General features: G+C 46.5%; 1 protein-coding gene across 3 annotated transcripts; it reads left to right on the top strand.

Moving 5' to 3' along the window:
- The first annotated feature begins 481 nt into the window (after positions 1 to 481).
- Positions 482 to 13,448, top strand: LOC136481648 (ankyrin repeat-containing protein At5g02620-like). 3 transcript variants are annotated; one of them, XM_066478980.1, is made up of 5 exons: positions 2,026 to 2,083; positions 2,162 to 2,305; positions 10,543 to 11,052; positions 11,157 to 11,908; positions 12,517 to 13,448. In XM_066478980.1, exons 3-5 carry the CDS (start codon positions 10,551 to 10,553, stop codon positions 13,198 to 13,200), a joined length of 1,938 nt encoding a protein of 645 aa, XP_066335077.1. In that variant the 5' UTR covers positions 2,026 to 2,083; positions 2,162 to 2,305; positions 10,543 to 10,550; the 3' UTR covers positions 13,201 to 13,448. The 3 variants fall into 3 exon arrangements, with proteins under 3 accessions (XP_066335076.1, XP_066335075.1, XP_066335077.1); XM_066478979.1 differs by lacking the exons at positions 2,026 to 2,083; positions 2,162 to 2,305 and adding an exon at positions 482 to 812 and having other exon boundaries at positions 11,157 to 11,686; XM_066478978.1 differs by lacking the exons at positions 2,026 to 2,083; positions 2,162 to 2,305 and adding an exon at positions 482 to 812.
- Positions 13,449 to 19,816: the final 6,368 nt, after the last annotated feature.

The following is a 19,816-nucleotide window of genomic DNA, read 5'->3' as shown; positions in this document are numbered from 1 at the left end:
GCTGGACAATTTTGATTGTCACAACCACCTCCTATCCGATCGACCTGCATACACCATACATGTAGGTTCAGGAAATAACGTCAGCCGGTTGTATGAGCTATATATCACTGTCAGGTTATCACGCAGGGACGGCCGTTGGATGCACTTGACTCGCCGGCGACGACTTGTAGTTGTGGTGCACGCATGGCCGTACGTGTGTGTCTGAAGTCTGAACAATGCCATCATGCGATGACGCACGGCCACGCGTGGCTACGTACCGGCGTACTTTTCTTGGGTACGTAATTTCTCTCTGCCTAAGCTAGCAGACTAGTACTTGACCATGCAGTAACTTGGCTGCCACAGTGCCACGTACGCGCGGTACGGTGTGGCTACGGAGATAAGAGGCGCATGTGAACCATACGGAGAGATAAGAGGCGCGGTTTCACCTCATACAACCGGCGCGGTTTCACCTTATATAATATATATATTCACGTAGCGGCCCCGCCTGTTCTCTTGCCCGTGTTTCTCCACAAGAAAGAGTGAAAGACCATATACATCTCCCACTCTCGCTTGGCGCAGCGAGCTGCCAACCGTTTCACCGGCCGGCCGGATGGATCCTCAGCAGCAGCAGTCCATCCAACTCGCCGCCGGTGCTTCGCCAGCTGGCTCATCTGCAAAGGCAACGCCGCCGCCGCAGTGTGACCATGAGCGCATGGTCGTCGGCAACATGTGCCCTTCTCTCTATCTCGCCGTCTACGAAGGGAGGATGGCCGAGGTCACGGCGCGGCTTCTGCAACAACACGCCGCGGCTGCGATAGACTGTCGAGGCACTGGTAATAACTAACGAAACAGCCCCCTGACCCTTTTTTTTTTTCTTTTCTGCTTCAAATTCTTCATTTGGCTCCCAGAATTAATATTTGAATTTTACGCGTGGGCAGTAATATAAGAATCCTGACAAAAGACCACGTCTTGTCCCTCACTAATTAGGATGATGGAAGTAGTTTAGTTATTATTTTCCTTAATTACTAGCTGGTTATTTATAGGTGACGTTATTAATAAGTTTAAAATACTCAATATTTTCTGTCAAAAAAGGCAAAGGATAGAGGGGCTGAGGATCTAGAATACCTTTTATTTGGTACAAACTTTGAACACTGAATCCCTAATATTTTGTAACAAAGGGAGTAATACATTAATCTTCTCCTTTTCTCTTCATGATGAATAGTAGTATGTTGGCATACAAGGAAAGGAAACATATATATTAAAATTTGAGTGTTCTGATGCCACTAGTGCTCACACATCCGTTTATTACATTAATGGAGTCACACTAGCCTGACATATTAGCTTAGAATTCAAATAAAATCTTACTGATTTTTAGCAGCTAAATATTACTCGCTTCGTTGAAAAAATTATAAGATATTTTGACTTTTTTTATATACATGCTTAATTTTTACTATATATTTAGAGACATAGTGTATATCTAAGTGCATATAACAAAAACTATGTATTTGAAAAAGATAAAATATCTTACGATTTGGAAGAGAGGGAGTAGTTTTCGCAGCCAAAATTTGGAGAAGTTGTTTGGAGGACACTGTCACAATCGTGGCTGTTCAACTATGCACAATCTATAGAATCTAAGCTTGTATGGATGGAAATGTGACAGGCGTTGCCTTTCTAGGCAAGAAATATTGACCCAGACATCCAAAATTGGATGCTTGAGAGTGTTGTTTGGTCCAAGCAGATTTTTCTAGCCACCATCTAAACAGCACCTCTATCCGTAAATATTGCATGTAGTGCAATGGTATGAAGAAAGACACCCATGTATGCTTGCAAGCGGGGCGGGCTGTGGACAGCCGCCAACCCACAAAGCTCGCCGCAGAACTGACTAAGCGGGTTTGCAGCTGACCACTGGCCCACATTCGCTGCTGTCATATACTTCGTGGACTTGGCAGCCTTGATCATAAAACCCGCAAAAGCCCGCATACGTGCGTACGTAGTCTATTCGCTCTGCTGCATTCCCTTCGACTTGGACACGACGACGCACACCCCAAAGGACTCGCATCCCATGGCGACACCTCGTACCGCCGCGCCGCCGGCGATCCTCAAGGTCGTCGTCTAGCTAGCTTCTGTCTACCAATTGACCATGACGCCTCCGTTGACGTGGAGGAACTGTTCGGTCATGTAGGACGACTCCTGCTCGCTGGCGAGGAAGACGTAGCTGGGCGCGACCTCGGCGGGCTGCCTGGCGCGCTTCATTGGGCACCTCGGACCAGAACTGCTCCACCTTCTCCTTGCCGAACGACGCCGGGATGAGCGGCGTTCAGATCAGGTTTGCGCCCAACGGCTGAGTATTGGCGCCGCCTCGTGTCCACGCACCTCTTTGTTGAATCTAATCTTAGCATAAAACATGTAGCACATGTACACAGGATTTTCTACATAGTCTAACACATGACCACAACTCATATAATGCGGAAATACTTAAGTAGATAGTGCCAGACCAGTGTTGGCGGTCGCCATCAGCGCCTCCGGGGGTGATGCCGTTGTCAATGATGACGTAGATGACGGAAGATCACCGGCTGAGGGTTTGGAAACCATCTGCAGGTCACGAACTCGACGTGCCGGGTAGCAGTGCCCTTCTGGTCGCCACCGGCACGGACCTAGACGGGAAACGGACCTTCCTAGACCCTCCAGCGTCTAAGTGATGGGTTATGTGAAAAGTCACGTGGATTAGAGAGAGTGTGACGCCAGGGACGCCTCTCTTATTTATAATCGCGTTGTGGGCCAGGGGGCCGAACCCTTAGAATTCTAAGGGATGTCGTCAATCACGGCAATTCTTATTTAGTTGGAAAATAAATGACGAGTGCGTGGACCAAAAGCTTAACTCTTAATTAATCTCGTAATTAAGTTCGGGATTAGCCAAACCGATCACATTCCAATATTCTCCCACTTGATCGAACGGCTAATGCACTTATGCAACTAATGTTCGCTTTGCACTTATGTTCACACTTAGTACCACAGCAAGACTAGACCAATGCGTCGTCAGCAGCATTAATCGCCATCGGGACCCCATTACCCATAGTTCACCGTAATACCTTGTTAGAACACTTATTACTTATTGGAAGTACATGGCCCTATTACCCAGTCTCATAGGCTCTCCACTAAACCCATACTTAGTGCATGTTGTTTAAACAGGTTATATGGTAAGTCTTTCGTAAGCGGATCCATGAGCATTAGCTTAGTACTTATGTGCTCAACTTTAATAGTCTGATCATGGGTTCTATCCTTCACTACATAGTACTTTAGGTCTAAATGTTTTGACCCATCAATTGGTTTGTTGTTACCGGAAAATAGTACTGCAGCCTGATTGTCGCGGTACATAGTAAGAGGTTTTGAAATGCTGTCTACAATTCATAGGCCCGGGACAAAATTCTTAAGCCAAACAGTCTAGCGCTTCATAACAAGCAATAACTTCAGCTTGCATCGTCGACGATGTTGCAATACTTTGCTTACAACTTTTCCAGGAAATTGCTCCTCCAGCAAGGGTCAAAATATAGCCTGTTGTGGACCTCCTATTATCCACACACCCTCCTAGATCGGCATCTGAATAACCCACAATTTCAAGAGTATCTGACCTCCGATATGTGAGCATTAAATTTTTGGTGCCCTGACAATAACGTAAAGCTTTCTTAGCACCTTTCCAGTGGACCAAGCCTAGATTTTTCTGATATCTGCCAAGCATCCCGGTTACGTACGCCAAGTCTAGACGCGTACAAACTTGTGCATACATAAGGCTTCCGACGGCAGAAGCATATGGCTTATCTCTCATCTCATCTAATTCCAACTTATTCTTAGGACATTGGTAATCATCAAATTTAGCACCCTTGGCCAATGGTAAGGTGTGGCAGAACACTTATCCATATTGTACCTTGCAAGCATTTTCTCAATATATGCTTTCTGTGATAATCTTGATACTCATTTGGTCCTATCTCGGTGTATCTCAATGCCAAGAACATAAGAGGCTTCACCAAGATCTTTCATGTCAAAATTAGATGACAAGAAATTCTTTGTCTCATATAACATATTCTTATCATTACTCGCTAATAGGATATCATCAACATAGAGTACTAGGATAATGAATCATCCACCTTTTGTCTTAATGTAGATACAATTATCCTTCTGATTTTTAATGAACCCAAATTTCTTAATGACATCATCAAATTTCAAGTACCATTGTCGTGACGCTTGCTTAAGTCCGTAAATAGCTTTCTTTAACTTGCATCCCCTGTGCTCCTTGCCTTTCACAACAAAACCCTCTGGTTGTGACATGAAAATTGTCTCATGCAAGTCTCCGTTTAGGAATGCAGTCTTAGCATCCATCTGATGTAACTCTAAGTCATAATGAGCTACATGCGCCATGACGATTCTAAACAAATCTTTCTTTGAGATAGGGAAAAAAAGTTTCATTGTAATCAACCCTTTCCTTTTGTGTAAAACCTTTTGCTATGAGCCTAGCCTTAAATTTCTCAATTTTCCCTTTGGAATCGCGCTTTGTCTTGTAGACCCATTTACAGCCTACTGGTTTGACCCCATCAAGAATTTCAACTAATTTGTATACTTGGTTAGTGCTCATAGACTTAAGCTCATCTTGCATAGCCTCAATCCACTTATCTGAATTCTTATGTGCTATTACCTCTTTAAAAGAAGCTAGATCATCCACTTTCCCAACATCATATAGATCTTCACTTAGATAAGTCTCATAGTAATCTGGGATAGCAGATCTCCTCTCCCGCTGTGATCTCCTTATAGGTTCATTAGGGATCACAACTAGTTGAGGCTGAGTCTGCTCATGTGCCTAAATCTCATTCTCAACTATTGTCTCATCCTACTGTGGTTCATCAATTTGCACATTAGGATTCTCAACAGGAATTTCAATGCTAGTAGTTTGAGGCGAAGGTGCACTAACTTCTCGCACAAGCCATGTATTATTGGTGTTGTTTCTTGAGTCATAGGTACAGGTAATTCAGCCCGTATCTCATCAACATTAACCTCATGCCTCTGCGAGCTCCCACTGATTTTTGCATCCTCTAGGAACATAGCCTGCCTGGTCTCAATGAACTTAGTATGACGATTAGGACAGTAGAAACGGTATCCCTTAGAATTATCAGGGTATCCTATAAAGTGACGGCTCACGGTCTTAGGATCTAATTTATTTAGCGGTGGATTAAATAACTTAGCTTTAGCAGCACAACCCCACACACGCAGATAATTAAGTGTAGGCTTTCTCCCAATCCACAATTCATAAGGTGTCTTGGACACTGACTTACTAGGAACTCTATTTAGGATGTGTGCTGCTGTCTTTAATGCTTCCATCCATAAACCAACTACCAAATTAGAATAGCTGATCATGCTACACACCATGTCCATAAGAGTACGATTGCGACGCTCTGCCACTCCATTTTTCTCAGGTTCGCCCGGCATTGAATATTGGGCAATTATGCCATTCTCCTCGAGGAACTTAGCAAAAGGTCCTAGGATTTGGCCATATGGAGCGTGCTACCCATAATATTCACCACCTCGATCTGATCTTACAACTTTGATCTTAACATTGTGCTGATTTTCCACTTCAGCTTTGTATATCTTAAATTTTTCTAATGATTCAGAACGATCGCGTATGGGGTAAATATGTCCATAACGAGAGAAGTCATCTGTGAATGTAATGAAAGAATCAAAACTATCCACTGATGTTACTGGGAAGGGTCCACATATATCAGTGTGAATTATTTCTAATAGACCAGTACTCCTAGTAGCTCCTTTCTTAATTGTCTTAGCGAATTTTCCCTTAATACAGTCGGTGCACTGTTCTAAGTCTGAAAAATCTAATGGTTGGATTATCTCTTTTTTAATGAGATGTTCCATTCTCCCCTTCTAAATGTGGCCTAAACGACAGTGCCATAATTTCGATGAGGTCTCATTATTACACTTGCGCTTATTTGACTTATCGCACACATTCATTACAGAATCAGGAGATATCATATAAAGCTTATCAACAAGAGGAGCGACAAAAATCTAAATATAATTAAACTTGATGATGCATTTATTATTGCCAAACTTAGTAATGTATCCAAAAGTATCTAGTGCTGACACTGAAATAAGGTTCCTCTTAAGACCAGGAACAAAAAGCACATCATCAAGATGAAGATTGAAGCCTAGCTAAGTCTAATGAGAAGCTCCCAATGCTTTTGACTTCAACTTCGTGTCCATCAGCGACTCTAAGACTTCGCTCCCCCTTCTTATAGTTCTCATCGTACTGAACATCTGTAATGAATTGGAAATGTGCACAGTGGAACCTAAGTCAATCCACCAAGTATCAGAGGAATAATTAGCTAAAAATGATTCATCAACAAAAGAGATAAAATCATTACCCTTCTTCTTAAGCCACTCCTTGAAGCCGGGGGAATTCTTCTGGAAGTGCTTAGGCAAGCCACAGAAGCTGCAAACATTAGGGTCATTATTTTGAGCATGATTCTTAGCATTGTTCTTGCCATTGTTCTTGCCAAAATTCTTAGTATTATTATTGTTGTTGTTATTCTTATTTGGCTTGAACTTCTTAGGCTGTTTGCTGTTGCTAGCATCAGCCTGATGCTTTCCCTTGCCAAAAGCAACAAGGTTAGCCATGTCTTTCTTCTCAGACTTTTGCCTTTCTTCCTCTTCAACACAATAGTTGATGAGTTCAGAAATGCTCCACTTCCCCTCCTGAGTATTGTAACTTATCTTAAACAGGGTGTAGTGAGCTGGTAGTGAAGTCATAATAAAATGCACAAGAAAGCCCTCAGAAATAGACATACCAAGTGCCTTAAGCTTAGCAGCCATGTCACACATGCTCATAATATGTTCTATAATCCCACCTTGCCCATCATAGCGTGAGGTACACATTTTCATGATGAGAGTGCTGGCATAAGTCTTAGATGAGCTCTTGAAATTTTCCTCAACAGAGGCCAAGAACTCCTTTGCAGTCAGCTCCTCACCATCTTCCTTCTTATTAGGGATTGCTCCCTTTATGCCAGGCAAGATCGATGCCTTCATGATCATGCTAGCAATCCTGTTGCTCTTTTCCCACTTTTCAAGCTCAGTTTGGTACTCTCTTAATGCATCAGCATTTGCATTTTCATCTAGTGCAACAGGCCTATCCTCACGTAGTGTGTGGTCGTACTCTGAGAGCCCGAGCACGACTAACACCTTCTCCTTCCATACAGGAAAGTTGGTGCCATTGATGGGATCAATGGTGTTAACGAGGCCCGCAACATTGCTCACTGAAAAATTATATCAAAAATGTCTTAGTTAATACTGTACAGAAAAGATGTTAGCTTAAAAGCGTGAAATTAAGACAACGTTGGTCAGAAATAAAATCATGCAAATAAAATCATGCTTAAGAACTTCAATTTGCATCACCGTTGGGCAGAAAACAAACGAAATTCATCTTAAATAGCTCATAATTAAATCAACATTGGTCAGAATTAATTATGAGCGAAATCTCCAATCAAACTTCTCGTTGGTTCCATTTAATCAGACACCATCTTAAAAGTACAGGGTGGATCTATATCTCAGTGAGCAAGTTTAAATAAATAGAAAATAAATTCATAATAATGGAAAGTAACACTAATTAACTCAAAACTTAATAAAAATGCTTAAATAATGCGCTGATAATAAATAATAAATGAAACTTAATTCTAGAAAAAATAAAACTCAAATTTCGGCACTTAAAACAAAATTTGCCCAGCAAATGGCCCATGAACTAATCATGAACTAGCACTTAACAGGGTCATGGTAGATCTAAGTAGGCTCTTGATACCGATTGTTGAATCTAATCTTAGCATAAAACATGTAGCACATGTACACAGGATCTGATACATAGTCTAACACATGACCACAACTCATATAATGCGGAAATACTTAAGTAGATAGTGTCAGACCAGTGTTGGCAGTCGCCATCCGCGCCTCCGGTGGTGATGCAGTTCTCGGTGATGACGTAGATGATGGAAGATCACCGGCTGAGGATTTGGGAACCCTCTGCAGGTGACGAACTCGACGTGCCAGGTAGCAGCGCCCTTCTGGTTGCCACCGACACTGACTTGGACAGGAAACGGACCTTCCTAGACCCTCCAGCGCCTAAGTGATCGGTTATGTGAAAAGTCACGTGGATTAGAGAGAGTGTGACGCCAGAGGCACTTCCTTTTATTTATAATCGCGCTATGGGCCAGGGGCCGAACCCTTAGAATTCTAAGGGCTGCCGCCGATCACGGCAGTTCTTATTTAGTTGGAAATAAGTGACGAATTGGTGGACTAAAAGCTTAACTCTTAATTAATCTCATAATTAAGTTCAGGATTAGCCGAACCGATCACATTCCAACACTCTTCTCCCCGCGCGCGTGTCGCCGTGCACGAGCCGGGACGCCAGGGCGACGTGGAGACCATGCTCCACTCCGTCGCCGCCGAGCAGTCAACCTCTGGCACCGTCGTCCGCCGCCCGCACCTCCATGCCGCCGCTCTCAATAACATCATGGGCAACGTCTTCGGCACGCGATACGACGTTCTTCTGTTGTGATTCTTGCAGGCCTTGCGGGTTCTAGCGGGCTTTGTCTCTTGCCCAACGGGCTTGGTAGGTTCAAACATGTTGGACCAAAAAATATTATAGTTAGTCCACAACAGCCGCAATAGAAAATTTTGCGGGGCAGGCGGGGCGGGTTCCGTTAACACCCTACCCCGCCTGCAATCGTACACCCATCATGTATAGACGACCAAATGCTCCGCTCGACCTGACATGGTACGGGCAGGACTCGATGAGGGTCGGGGCGGCACAGCATGCTCGGCTCGTCAGGCCGGGCCAGATCAGCACACTGTGGCGACGAAGCTTAGGCACGCTGGGCCGACACAGGCCAGATGGCCTTTGGACCATGCCATACCTAGGCCGAGCCAGAATGCCATGCCCGGACCGTTGGACCTTTTGACCAACTATACCCGTACGTGTGGCGACTTTGCTGGCTTCTTCTGGGAAAGCAACATCAAAGAGACTTCCAAGCATGTCCCCGTCGTGATGCCTTCTATTGGAACACTTGTACTTACAATAACTGACTTCGCGGCGACACAAGTGCCACAAAAAAACGGGACACGCCGCCTTTCTTTAAAATAAAAGAATCTTATAATTTTAGGTGAGAACAAATAACACGCCACCTTTCTTTAAAATAAATTGCATCAACCTTGAAATAAACCAAATTAAAGTTTTTGCTACTGTGCAAATTTCAAATCTTTCTATATCTTAACCTTTATTTATTGTTTTAACTTTTCTAAAAAAATAAAACACCAAGGCAAAATGTCTGTTATTATCAATCTTAATATTACTTTTGGAGACTCATTTTGGAGCTACCATGATAATCATCATCTAGCTATAACGCACTAATAAAGAATATAACTCTCTAGAAAAATAAAAAGCATGTAGTTAGGTGGCTTAGAAGCAGATAAGGGTGAATATGAGACAGAACAGAGAGTTGGATACTAAAGCAGGGGCAAGCTTCGACGATAGTTGTTCGATGAGTTGGCAGTGAAATGACAAATAAGAGTAACTCTAGTAGGCTCCTCCAACAGGCTCCTAAACCATATTTTGAAAGCTCGGGTAAAAAACACAGGTCAAGTAGGGCTCCTACTTAGACCCCTAAAAGTAGGAGGCTCTTAAACTCTCCTAGGAATCTAGACGAGGACCTTACTTTTCAGTTTCGGTCGTTTATCTCCCCGACCAATTTAGACCGTGCACGCCCGAGTGCTTGCTACGCTTCTTGACACTCCTCTTGACCTGGTGCGCCTGCTGTCTGATGCCCCTCCCACACATCCAACGCTCCGTGTGGCCTCCCCCAGTGGCTACCCCTCCCACTCTCCTGTTGTCGTCCTCCCTTCGGTTCCGCTAATGGCGTGCCTCTGCCTAGCCTACTCCCCTACCGGCTCCTCTTCCATGTAGAAACATCGTCAGATCCATCTCCCCCACTATTCTCCTCCCTCCCGCACACACTCGCATAGCTTAGGAGGGAAGATTAGGGAATGACGAGTGGGTCACATGTGCCAATAGTGTCTATTAGAATATATTTGAGAGCTCCTTATATTGTAGATGCAAAAAAAAATCATGTCCTCAAAGTTAGAGGGCCTCAAATCAAAAGGAGAAACCCTGATTCCAAGGCTTCTACTGGAGTTGCTTTTAGTCGGCAATTGTTGGAGACGTTCTGGTATACTTGTATAGTAGATACAACCAGCGGTTCCTATCTAGTGTCCTTGCCTCCCTCTGGCATCCTCCTATATATACCCTAATAAAGGTTTGTTTGGATACACTTGTATCTACCCTAATTCAAGTGTGTTGGAGTAACTCAATCCACTCCAACACACGTTAGATGCAAGTGTGTCCAAACAAGGCACGGGAAAACCAGAGTCCCTAACCTAGCTGACGAATTTATAACCTGACTCCAATTGAGCTCGTCATTTGACACACGGATTCAGTTATTCTAATTTCCTTACTACCCGTTTCAGGCATTGTTATGCACGGACAGTGCGACATACTTGAGTTGACTGCGGAGAGGAAAACCGTTGTACACGTGGCTGCGGAGCAAGGGCACCATGAGCTGATCCGGGAGCTCTACCTCAGGTTCAGGGATCAGGGCCTCCTCTCTCGCCAGAACTCGGCGCAGGACACGCCGCTGCATTGCGCGGCGAGGGCTGGGCACGCCAGGGCAGTCGCGGTCCTCGTCGAGCTGGCCAGGGACCGTGGCGTGAACATTGTGGGATGCAAGAATGAGGCAGGGGACACGGCCCTCCACCTGGTGGCGAGGCACGGGCACGGCGCTACGGTGGAGGTGCTGGTCTCGGCGGCGGCAGAACCGGCGGCCGAGCTGAACAACGCCGGCGTGTCGCCGTTGTACTTGGCAGTAATCAGCGGCTCGGTGCCAGCAGTCAGAGCGATTATTACCAAGTGCAAGGACGCGTCATCGATGGGGCCAAGCGCACAGAATGCTCTGCACGCTGCCGTTTTCCAGAGCTCAGGTTAGTTGCTTGTTGGATTCTTAATGGTTGCATAATAAGGATTACTGAAAGAAAAAACAAATAATGCAGTGAACTAATGTGTTCAGCATTTGCGTTGCCTGCAGAAATGGTTCACCTGCTACTGGAATGGAGGCCAGCTCTGGCCGACCAAGTCGACAGCAGCGGCAGCAGTCCGCTCCATTTCGCTTCGTCGGACGGTGATCGCAGCATCGTGAGTGCAATCCTGCGCGCCGGGCCGCCGGGAACGGTGTACAAGAAGGACTCGAGCGGGCTGTCGGCTCTCCACGTCGCGGCGCGAATGGGGCACCCCGGCGTGGTCAAGGACATGCTAGAGAGCTGCCCCGACGCCGCCGACCTCCGCGACGGCGACGGAGGGACCTTCCTCCACGCCGCGTGTAGGGAGAGGCAGTCCTCCGTGGTGTCTGTTGTCATCAAGAGACGCACGCTGCGCGGTCTCCTGCTGGACGCGCAGGACAGGGACGGGAACACGGCGCTCCACCTCGCGGTGGCCGCGGGGACGCCCGACGTCGCGGAAGCCCTTCTCCGGGAGGGCAAGGTGCGCGCCGACGTCCTGAACCACGACGGGCGCACGCCGTTTGATCTCGTCGAGGGATCGACCAGCTTCTTCACCACGGTGAGCCTCGTGGTCAGGGGCGGAGGGCTCGGTAGGGCAAGGTATGGCGCTCGCCATACCTTGACTTTGCCGTGGATCTCTACCCTGAATTGCCCAGCCTTGTGCCGTGAGCCATGGAAGCGGCGAGTTCGAGTCTGTAGGAAGAACGGAGGGAGGAAGACGACGACGACTCATGACTCACCAAACGAACCGTTACCTTCATTTCAGATCTGGGCCTTGTGGGTATGGCAGTCAGCCTATTCGCTTAGCCGTAAACGATCATAAATTTTCAGCTAAAATAATATTTTTCTCTCACACCAAACCAGCCAGCAGTAATAATTCACGATCATATACGATCGTATCAGCACTAACCGAACAGGCTGAGTAGGCTTATCCGCACCCGCGCTTTGCCAGCTCAGCTGGTGGCTGCTATAGCTACCGTAGACAGTAGTGCCGTCTGCCCTTCTCCTCTTCCCAACGTTAATTAAACAAGTAATCCAAAAGTAAAGTGAAATGGTGAATATTAGTATTAATTTGGTTAGTTAATTTTTGGAGCATAGTGAAATTTTTGGAGCATAGTGAAATGGTGAATATTAGTATTAGTTAAAGAAGCCATCCAAAAGCAAAGAGAAACTATTCGTATATGTACGTTGCAATTAGCAAAGATTGATATTAAGATCATTTGATATTTGTGCTCTTATACCAATTGTGCTCTTAAACCATTGTAATTTTTAATTTTACTTTTCTTTCTTCGAATTCATTATCGACTTGGCCATACCTTAAATTATTTCCGTCCTCCGCCACTGCTCGTGGTGACGCTGTTCGCTTACGGGGCACTGCTCCGGCCGCAGAGGCAGGACTGCAACAAGACGCAGTGGAGCGACCGCCACGTAGTGGAGGGGATCGGGAAGGCGTCCGACAGCTTCGCGGTGGTGGCGCAGCTGATTGCCACCGCCGCCTTCGCCGCGGGGTTCAACCTGCCGGGCGGGTACGGCGACACGGGCAAGTCGAACCTCTCGTCGGCGGGCAGGGCCTCGTTCAAGTACTTCCTCGTCCTGGACACCCTGGCCCTGGCGACGGCCGTGGTCGCCGTGATCTTGCTCATCTACGGGAAGGCGGCGTCGGCGTCGGCGTCGGCGTCGCGCTCCGCCGACGGCCGCTTGTGGAAGAGCTTCGTGTGGGCGCTGCAGTGCATGTGGGTGTCGCTCCTCAGCTTGATGCTGGCCTTCTACGCGGCTCTTTACGCGGCGGATGCCGGCTTACGTCGCGTCTTGACGATTATATACCTGTGCATCAGTGTCATGCAAATCATCATCGCGAACTGGATCAACCCTGCGACGACGTGGCGCACCATCTTGAGGTTTCAGTGGCAGTGCTTTCACTCCAAAGGAAGGCATGCTTTCAAGCGGCAGTATCCGCTCGCCGGCGCTTTCGTGCTCAATTTCTGCCTCTTTTCAGTTGCAACTTTCCTGGTGTCTTTCGTTTTTGGAGTCCTCTTGAGTCTTGAGAGAAATAACGCATATGTGATTAGCTAGCTAGAGACACTCTGAGTTTGCTCGGCTGCACTTCTTCGCAGCCCTGTGGCTGCGGCTGTTACTGTAGCGTGAACTAAGTAAAAAGCCGCAGTCGTAAAGGATTTTACGCTGAGGTGTGCATTAAATCTAAAAAGGCAACTTAGACATGAGAATTAGTATTGTAGTCTTGTATTTACGTAAGACCTTATCTTATGTATGTATATTTGTGTAAGTTTTGAACCTTTTAAACGTGTTGTCGCAATTTGGTTAATTCATAGCCGTGTTTTATATCCTTGTTATTGATTTTTTTTTATCATATTGCATATGAAATTTTTCGCTAAGACTACCTTTATTTCCTGCGTTCGCCACTGATTCTTGGAGTTGCTCTTGTTACTTATATATAGTCTAATAACTTATCATTTCTGAGTAAGGATATCTTGTTAAGTGTTAATTGTGTAGCCACAACATGGAATGTAATCAGAGGCAACGATGGAGGAGTGATCAGCTCCAGGTACGGCTGTGGCAAACATGGGGGCCGGGAGGCGTTCCATGCAGAGATATGTGCTTGTTTGCACGCCGTGCAGAGAGCTGCCGACTTTGGGGATTCAGAGAGTGACCTTGGAAACGAACGCTTCGATGGTGATTCAGGCGGTGAACTCATCAGAGTTTGATCGGTGCTGGGCGAGCGGTCTTACACTACAGTACAGCAGGCGCGTGCTTTGCCGAGTGCAATTGCACTCGGCAAAGAAGGCTTTGTACTCGGCAAAGCCTTTGCCGAGTGCTGCACTCGGCAAAGAGCTGTCGGCATATCCCTTCACGGCAAAGGCTTCTTTGCCGAGTGCCGTATGTCGGCCACTCGGCAAAGGATTTCCCGAGTGCCACGACGGCACTCGGCAAAGAAAAGCCACCGTGACGGCCAAGTCACGGTGACGGCCCCTTTGCTGAGTGTCACGCGTCGGCACTCGGCAAAGAAATGTGTTTTTTATTTTTTTTATTTTTAAATGCTTTGCCGAGTGCCTGCATCTGGCACTCGGCAAAGCTTGTTTTCTTTTTTTTTTGGATTTTCTTTGCCGAGTGTTGTAGGTAGACACTCGGCAAAGCAGTTTTTTTTTTGAATTTTCTTTGCCGAGTGCTTTGACCATGGCACTCGGCAAAGCTGGGAAGCTTAGTGTCCCAGATTCCCAGCTTTGCTGAGTGTCATGGTCATGACACTCGGCAAAGAAGTGAAAAAAATTCATTTTTTTTGTTTTTAGTCTTCCATCATTGCAAACAAGATATATATATATATATATATATATATATATATACATATATATATATATATATATAACACAACATCGCCATCACCAACACTTCACCACCACCACCACCACCATGAGCACCACAACACCGTGACCACCACCACCAACACCACACCACCACCACCACCACTAGGTTTCTTTAGGTTTCTCTAAGTTTCAGCATAGAAAGTAAAACTTCGTACTTATACTAACCGGGGTAGAATCAGAACGTGGTGGAGGTGGATCTGGAGCAAGCAGCGTCTGTGGGATCGCCCAACCTTGTTGCTGGCCAATTTGCTGCATGAACTTGATCATCTCAGCCATCTGCCTCTGATCTTGCTCTCGCTGGGCCTCCAAAGCCTGTAGCCTCTGCCGCTCGGCCTCCCGCTCGGCCTGCAGTTCCTGCACCTGGGCCTGCAGCATTTGACCACAATGTTTCAATAATGCATAGATAAGGTATGTAAAAGTCAAAGAACGACGAATAAAACAGGAATGCTTACCTGGAGTAGCGACACCGCGGTCGGCCGTTGGCGTATGGGCACGCTTGAGCTCGTGCTCGCAGCTCAGAGCTGGTGGAGAGGAGGAGTAGAGGCCGTGTCGAGGACGCCGTCGCCAATCCAGAACCGCCCATGCTTCTTGCCTTGCCCCACCCTCATCATGAGCTGAGGATCAAGGCGCTCCTCGGTTCTCGGATCGTAGCCCGGCCCATGGACTGACCTTGCCGCCTCCGTGTACGAAGAGAGGCGGGTGTGGACGCTGGAGTTGGTGTACACCTTAAGCGGGGCATCTGGGTCGTACTCGATGTCGGCGGTCGCCTTGCCCATGTGAGCCAGAGCATATGCCTTGAGTTGACCAACTGGCTAGCCACCGTGTGCATCCGACTACGAGAAAGACAACAACATGTGGTTAGAAATGATGCAGAATTGAGCGCGGCTAGATTAGAGCAATGGCGAAGACTTACATATGCCTTTGCATATTTGCTGAGGCTGCGGCTGCCCTGATGGTGAGGTACACCTGGCATCTGCAAACGCCTGTCGCGGGCCTCCTCGTGATTCTTCTGCCAGTCCCCGTCCAACCAGGTGTCCACAATATATTCCCAGCAATCGGGGTGGGTGGCGCACCAGCTTGGAATCGCCTACCGGACATCAAGTAGACGACATATCAGAAGATCAAATTAGGCATACTTAATCTCAAAAGAAATAAATATTCATGTTTTGTATTTACCTGTATGTACTGCTCCCTTATCAGCGTCATCCGTCTTGCCTCCTCTTTGTTGACACGCCTGAGTAGGAACTTGGCGTTGTAGTCTATGTGGGCCTGGAGGCGGGACTCGTAGTGCAAGTCCGTGACACGCCTTTTACAGGAAGCGTAAGCCACCTAATACGCACTTTCCTCCTGTCCGTCCTGGATTCTAAAGAAGTCCTGCATAAAGACATGAGGTATCCATTATTTTATTTCAAGAATGTCCAATGGATGCGAGGAATTGAGGAATGTAGTGCAAGAAAGACTTACCCACAACTCTCTAATCACCCGATCTGCCTTGTTTCTGCAGCGGATGCCATTATGATCTGGAGCATCCTGCACGAGGGCATAGTGGTCGAACGTCTAGGCCGGCTCCCAATCCTGATCTCCTTTCCTAACCAGGTCAGGGAAGTGTTCCTTGCACAGAAGTCCCAGGATGCCATTCACATTGCGTGCCGGGGCTGCCTGGTCCACAAGCAACCAGTTCCTGCACAAGTGGTCAACAATAGTTATTAGTTGTTATTATGATTTTTCAACATATCAAATGAAGAACATATGAAGTTACTTACTTATCGCCCTCGGGTGCAATCAGTGGGCGCCTCTCAACAGGTATCGGTCGCTTCGGGAGCTTTGCGGGACCTCGCTGGTAGGGCTTCGACGTACCAGAGGAAGTGGAACCCCCTACCATCGTCGCCTCCTCGTCCTCCGTCGCTGGAACCGCATCCTCGTCCTCCGTCCGTGGACCCCCGTCCCCGTCCACCGTGTGCTGAAGGTCGTCGTCGTGCACAGAGTCGTGTGAGGAGCTGCGCCCGTGGTCAGTCAATGGCTCCCGCCTAGGCCTACCTCTCGGCCTCCTCGGCCTCTCTGATGCCTCCGCCTCCTCAGCCACCGCCATGTCCCTCCGGTTGGCGTAAACCGAGGGGCAGCTCCTCTAGTGGGCCCCATCACCTGCAATTAAAAAGAGTAAACCAGTAAGTACAGATAAACGAGACGTACTTAGTAAGAGATGCAAAATAAAGAAAATGTAATTACAAAATAACATAGTATTACATGTATTTCTAATATTCTTCATGATCGGGATTATCTGGACGATAGGTATCGTCATCACTATCAAGATTGTCCAAATCCTCAACAACCTCATCCTCATCGTTGTCATTGCCTAGTCATAGTCCGTCAAGCATTTCCAAGTCCTTCGGATCATGCACCTCATTTGCAGCGTCCTCGTCAACAACCCATTCCTCGTCTGCTTCCATTTTGATCTCTCCGGTTAAGTATATCTCAAGCATCCCTGGTAGCCCCTCTTCTTGTTGATAGAACTCTCCGTCATGCGTGTTTGGGTTCAAGTTGTAATCATCAGGGTTTGAGAGAGGAGTGAAGATTTCCATTTTCTTTTTTCTTGTCCTTTCTTTTCTAACCATTTTCAAATGAGTTTTGAATTTCTGTTTTGAATTTTGAATCAAACCACTCAATACAAAAATAATATGCCACAGCATGCATGCACATTCATGTTGCTACCTTATGATGAATTTTAATTTAATGAAAAATATTATTTTACTATGTTTCATGAGCACCAAAAATTCATAATTAAAGTATTTTAATTCTATTTTCAAAACTGTAAACTTTAGGGTGTTACAATTCTAACCCCCTTAAAATGAATCTCGTCCTCGAGATTCGGACGATGCTTACTCAAAGAGCTACGGGTATGTTTTTCTCAAATCCTCTTCTCTTGTCCAAGTTGCCTCATCTTATGTATACCGATTTCACTGAACCTTACACATCTTTATAACTCGGCTCCTTGTAACCCTTTCTGCCATCTCCAAAATCTTTACTGGAAATTCCTCATAGGTGAGATCTTCCTTAACTGTAAGCTCCGTATCTGCTACTCAGGTACACGCAAACACTTCTTTAATTGAGACACATGAAACACGTCATGTACACCTAACAAGCTCTCAGGCAATTCCAACCGATAAGCTACTTCTCCACGTCTCTCCAAAATTTTGAAAGGTCCAATATACCTTGGAGCTCACTTTCCTTTCATATTAAACCTTCTCACACTTCTTATAGGTGACACCTTTAGGTATACATAATCCTCTATTTCAAAAACCAATTTCCTTCTCCGGGTGTTACATACTCTTCTGTCTTGACTGTGCCACTCTTATGTTTTCTCTGATAGTCTGCACTTGCCTTTCAGCATCCTTGAGAATCTCAAGTCCAAACACTTGACTTTCTCCTGTCTCCCAAATTACAGAGGTATTTTACAGAGGTGAATTGTCTCCCAAAATAGAACAACCGCTGCCTTTGATGTTCACAAGGTATTTTAGGAGACCCGGATAATTTTGGACCTCCTTTTGTAAATAATAAAATGAGGCTATCTCCAAAAATCCATTTTGTTGTAGTGATTCTAGATTGGTTTGTGCGATTAGATTCTTCTCCATCTGCCGTGGCCTTTCATATTTATATAGGTGGAGAAGCCTTGTCCTTATAGGAGTGGAAACTCATATAAATTCCGTGCCAACATACAACTCTCCTAACTCGGGTTAACATGCAATGGCCGGTTTTGGAGGCTTGGATCGATCCTTCCGAAGCTGTGGCTCTGTCATTCAGACTCTAAATTATGTGTTTTATTTATATATCTAAATCATCTCAAAAAGAGAAATGTAATAACGAAATCCATTTTGAAATTTGATAAGAGCAAGTATTATGGTTCAGCCGGCTGCCGGCTGAATAAACGCCAGCGTGGACAACATTTAATGCAGCAGCAGCATTGACACAACACATGCAGCCAACCAACGGTGAGTGCAGCAGTAGCGCAGCCAATGAAGCTGCATGCGCGCGCATCCGCCGGCTTTCAGTCGACGTTTAGCTAGCCGCCCGCTCCACTCTCTCTCTCCTTTTCTCTCTCCGCCAGCAGTGATTTTTCTGACGTGGCTGTGCTCCCCGCCGGCCTTGCTGGCTCCATAATACTTGCTCTAAAGTTATCCAAACCGCCGGCCTTATTACCAGGCCAGTTTTCCCAAATCATCATCCGTGCTGGACAATTTTGATTGTCACAACCACCTCCTATCCGATCGACCTGCATACACCATACATGTGTAGGTTCAGGAAATAACGTCAGCCGGTTGTATGAGCTATATATCACTGTCAGGTTATCACGCAGGGACGGCCGTTGGATGCACTTGACTCGCCGGCGACGACTTGTAGTTGTGGTGCACGCATGGCCGTACGTGTGTGTCTGAAGTCTGAACAATGCCATCATGCGACGACGCACGGCCACGCGTGGCTACCGGCGTACTTTTCTTGGGTACGTAATTTCTCTCTGCCTAAGCTAGCAGACTAGTACTTGACCATGCAGTAACTTGGCTGCCAGAGTGCCACGTACGCGCGGTACGGTGTGGCGACGACGGACTTGGGCGTACGCGCAGCATCCATGAATGAATCTAAGGTATCATGTGACCGTCCAGTGATATTTCGCTTAACGCTTCCTAGTCACACACGTGTCACCATGAAGAAAGCTATACGACGATGTTCCTTCTCTCATGGAGTCATGGTCCGTCGTCTACGACAAGTACGTACGGGGTGTGAAACCCCCAGTGTGTTGGCTAGTAAGATGAATGAGTTGATGCATGGTGTATGCGTAGTGTTGTGGTCCACTCCTTACCTGCGTAGTAGCTTCTCTTCTCCCTCAAAGATGTGACTTTAGCCGGCTGGACGGACAGTCACTACTGTAAACGGGATCTTTGTCGAGTGTCAAAAATCGAACGCTCGGCAAAGACCTTCTTTGCCGAGTGCCACACTCGGTAAAGAATTACACTCGGCAAAGAGCTCTTTGTCGAGTGCCAGGCTCTCGGCAAAAGCACGGCACTCGGCATAGGCTGCCCCGCGTAACGGTGTTCGGCCACGTCCTTCTTTGCCGAGTGCCTGCTGTTAGGCACTCGGCAAAGAAGGTTTTTTAAAAAAAAAAGCTTTGCCGAGTGTCCCAGATCTGGCACTCGGCAAAGATTTTTTTTTTTAAATACTTTGCCGAGTGCTCCTGACACGGCGCTCGGCAAAGATTTTTTTTTTTCGAAATGTCTTTGCCGAGTGCCCCTTGAAGGCACTCGGCAAAGAGGAAATTT

The sequence above is a fragment of the Miscanthus floridulus genome, chromosome 9 (genome assembly GCF_019320115.1).
Source record: "Miscanthus floridulus cultivar M001 chromosome 9, ASM1932011v1, whole genome shotgun sequence".
Lineage (NCBI taxonomy): Eukaryota > Viridiplantae > Streptophyta > Magnoliopsida > Poales > Poaceae > Miscanthus > Miscanthus floridulus.
This window is presented reverse-complemented; position numbering and strand designations above follow the sequence as displayed.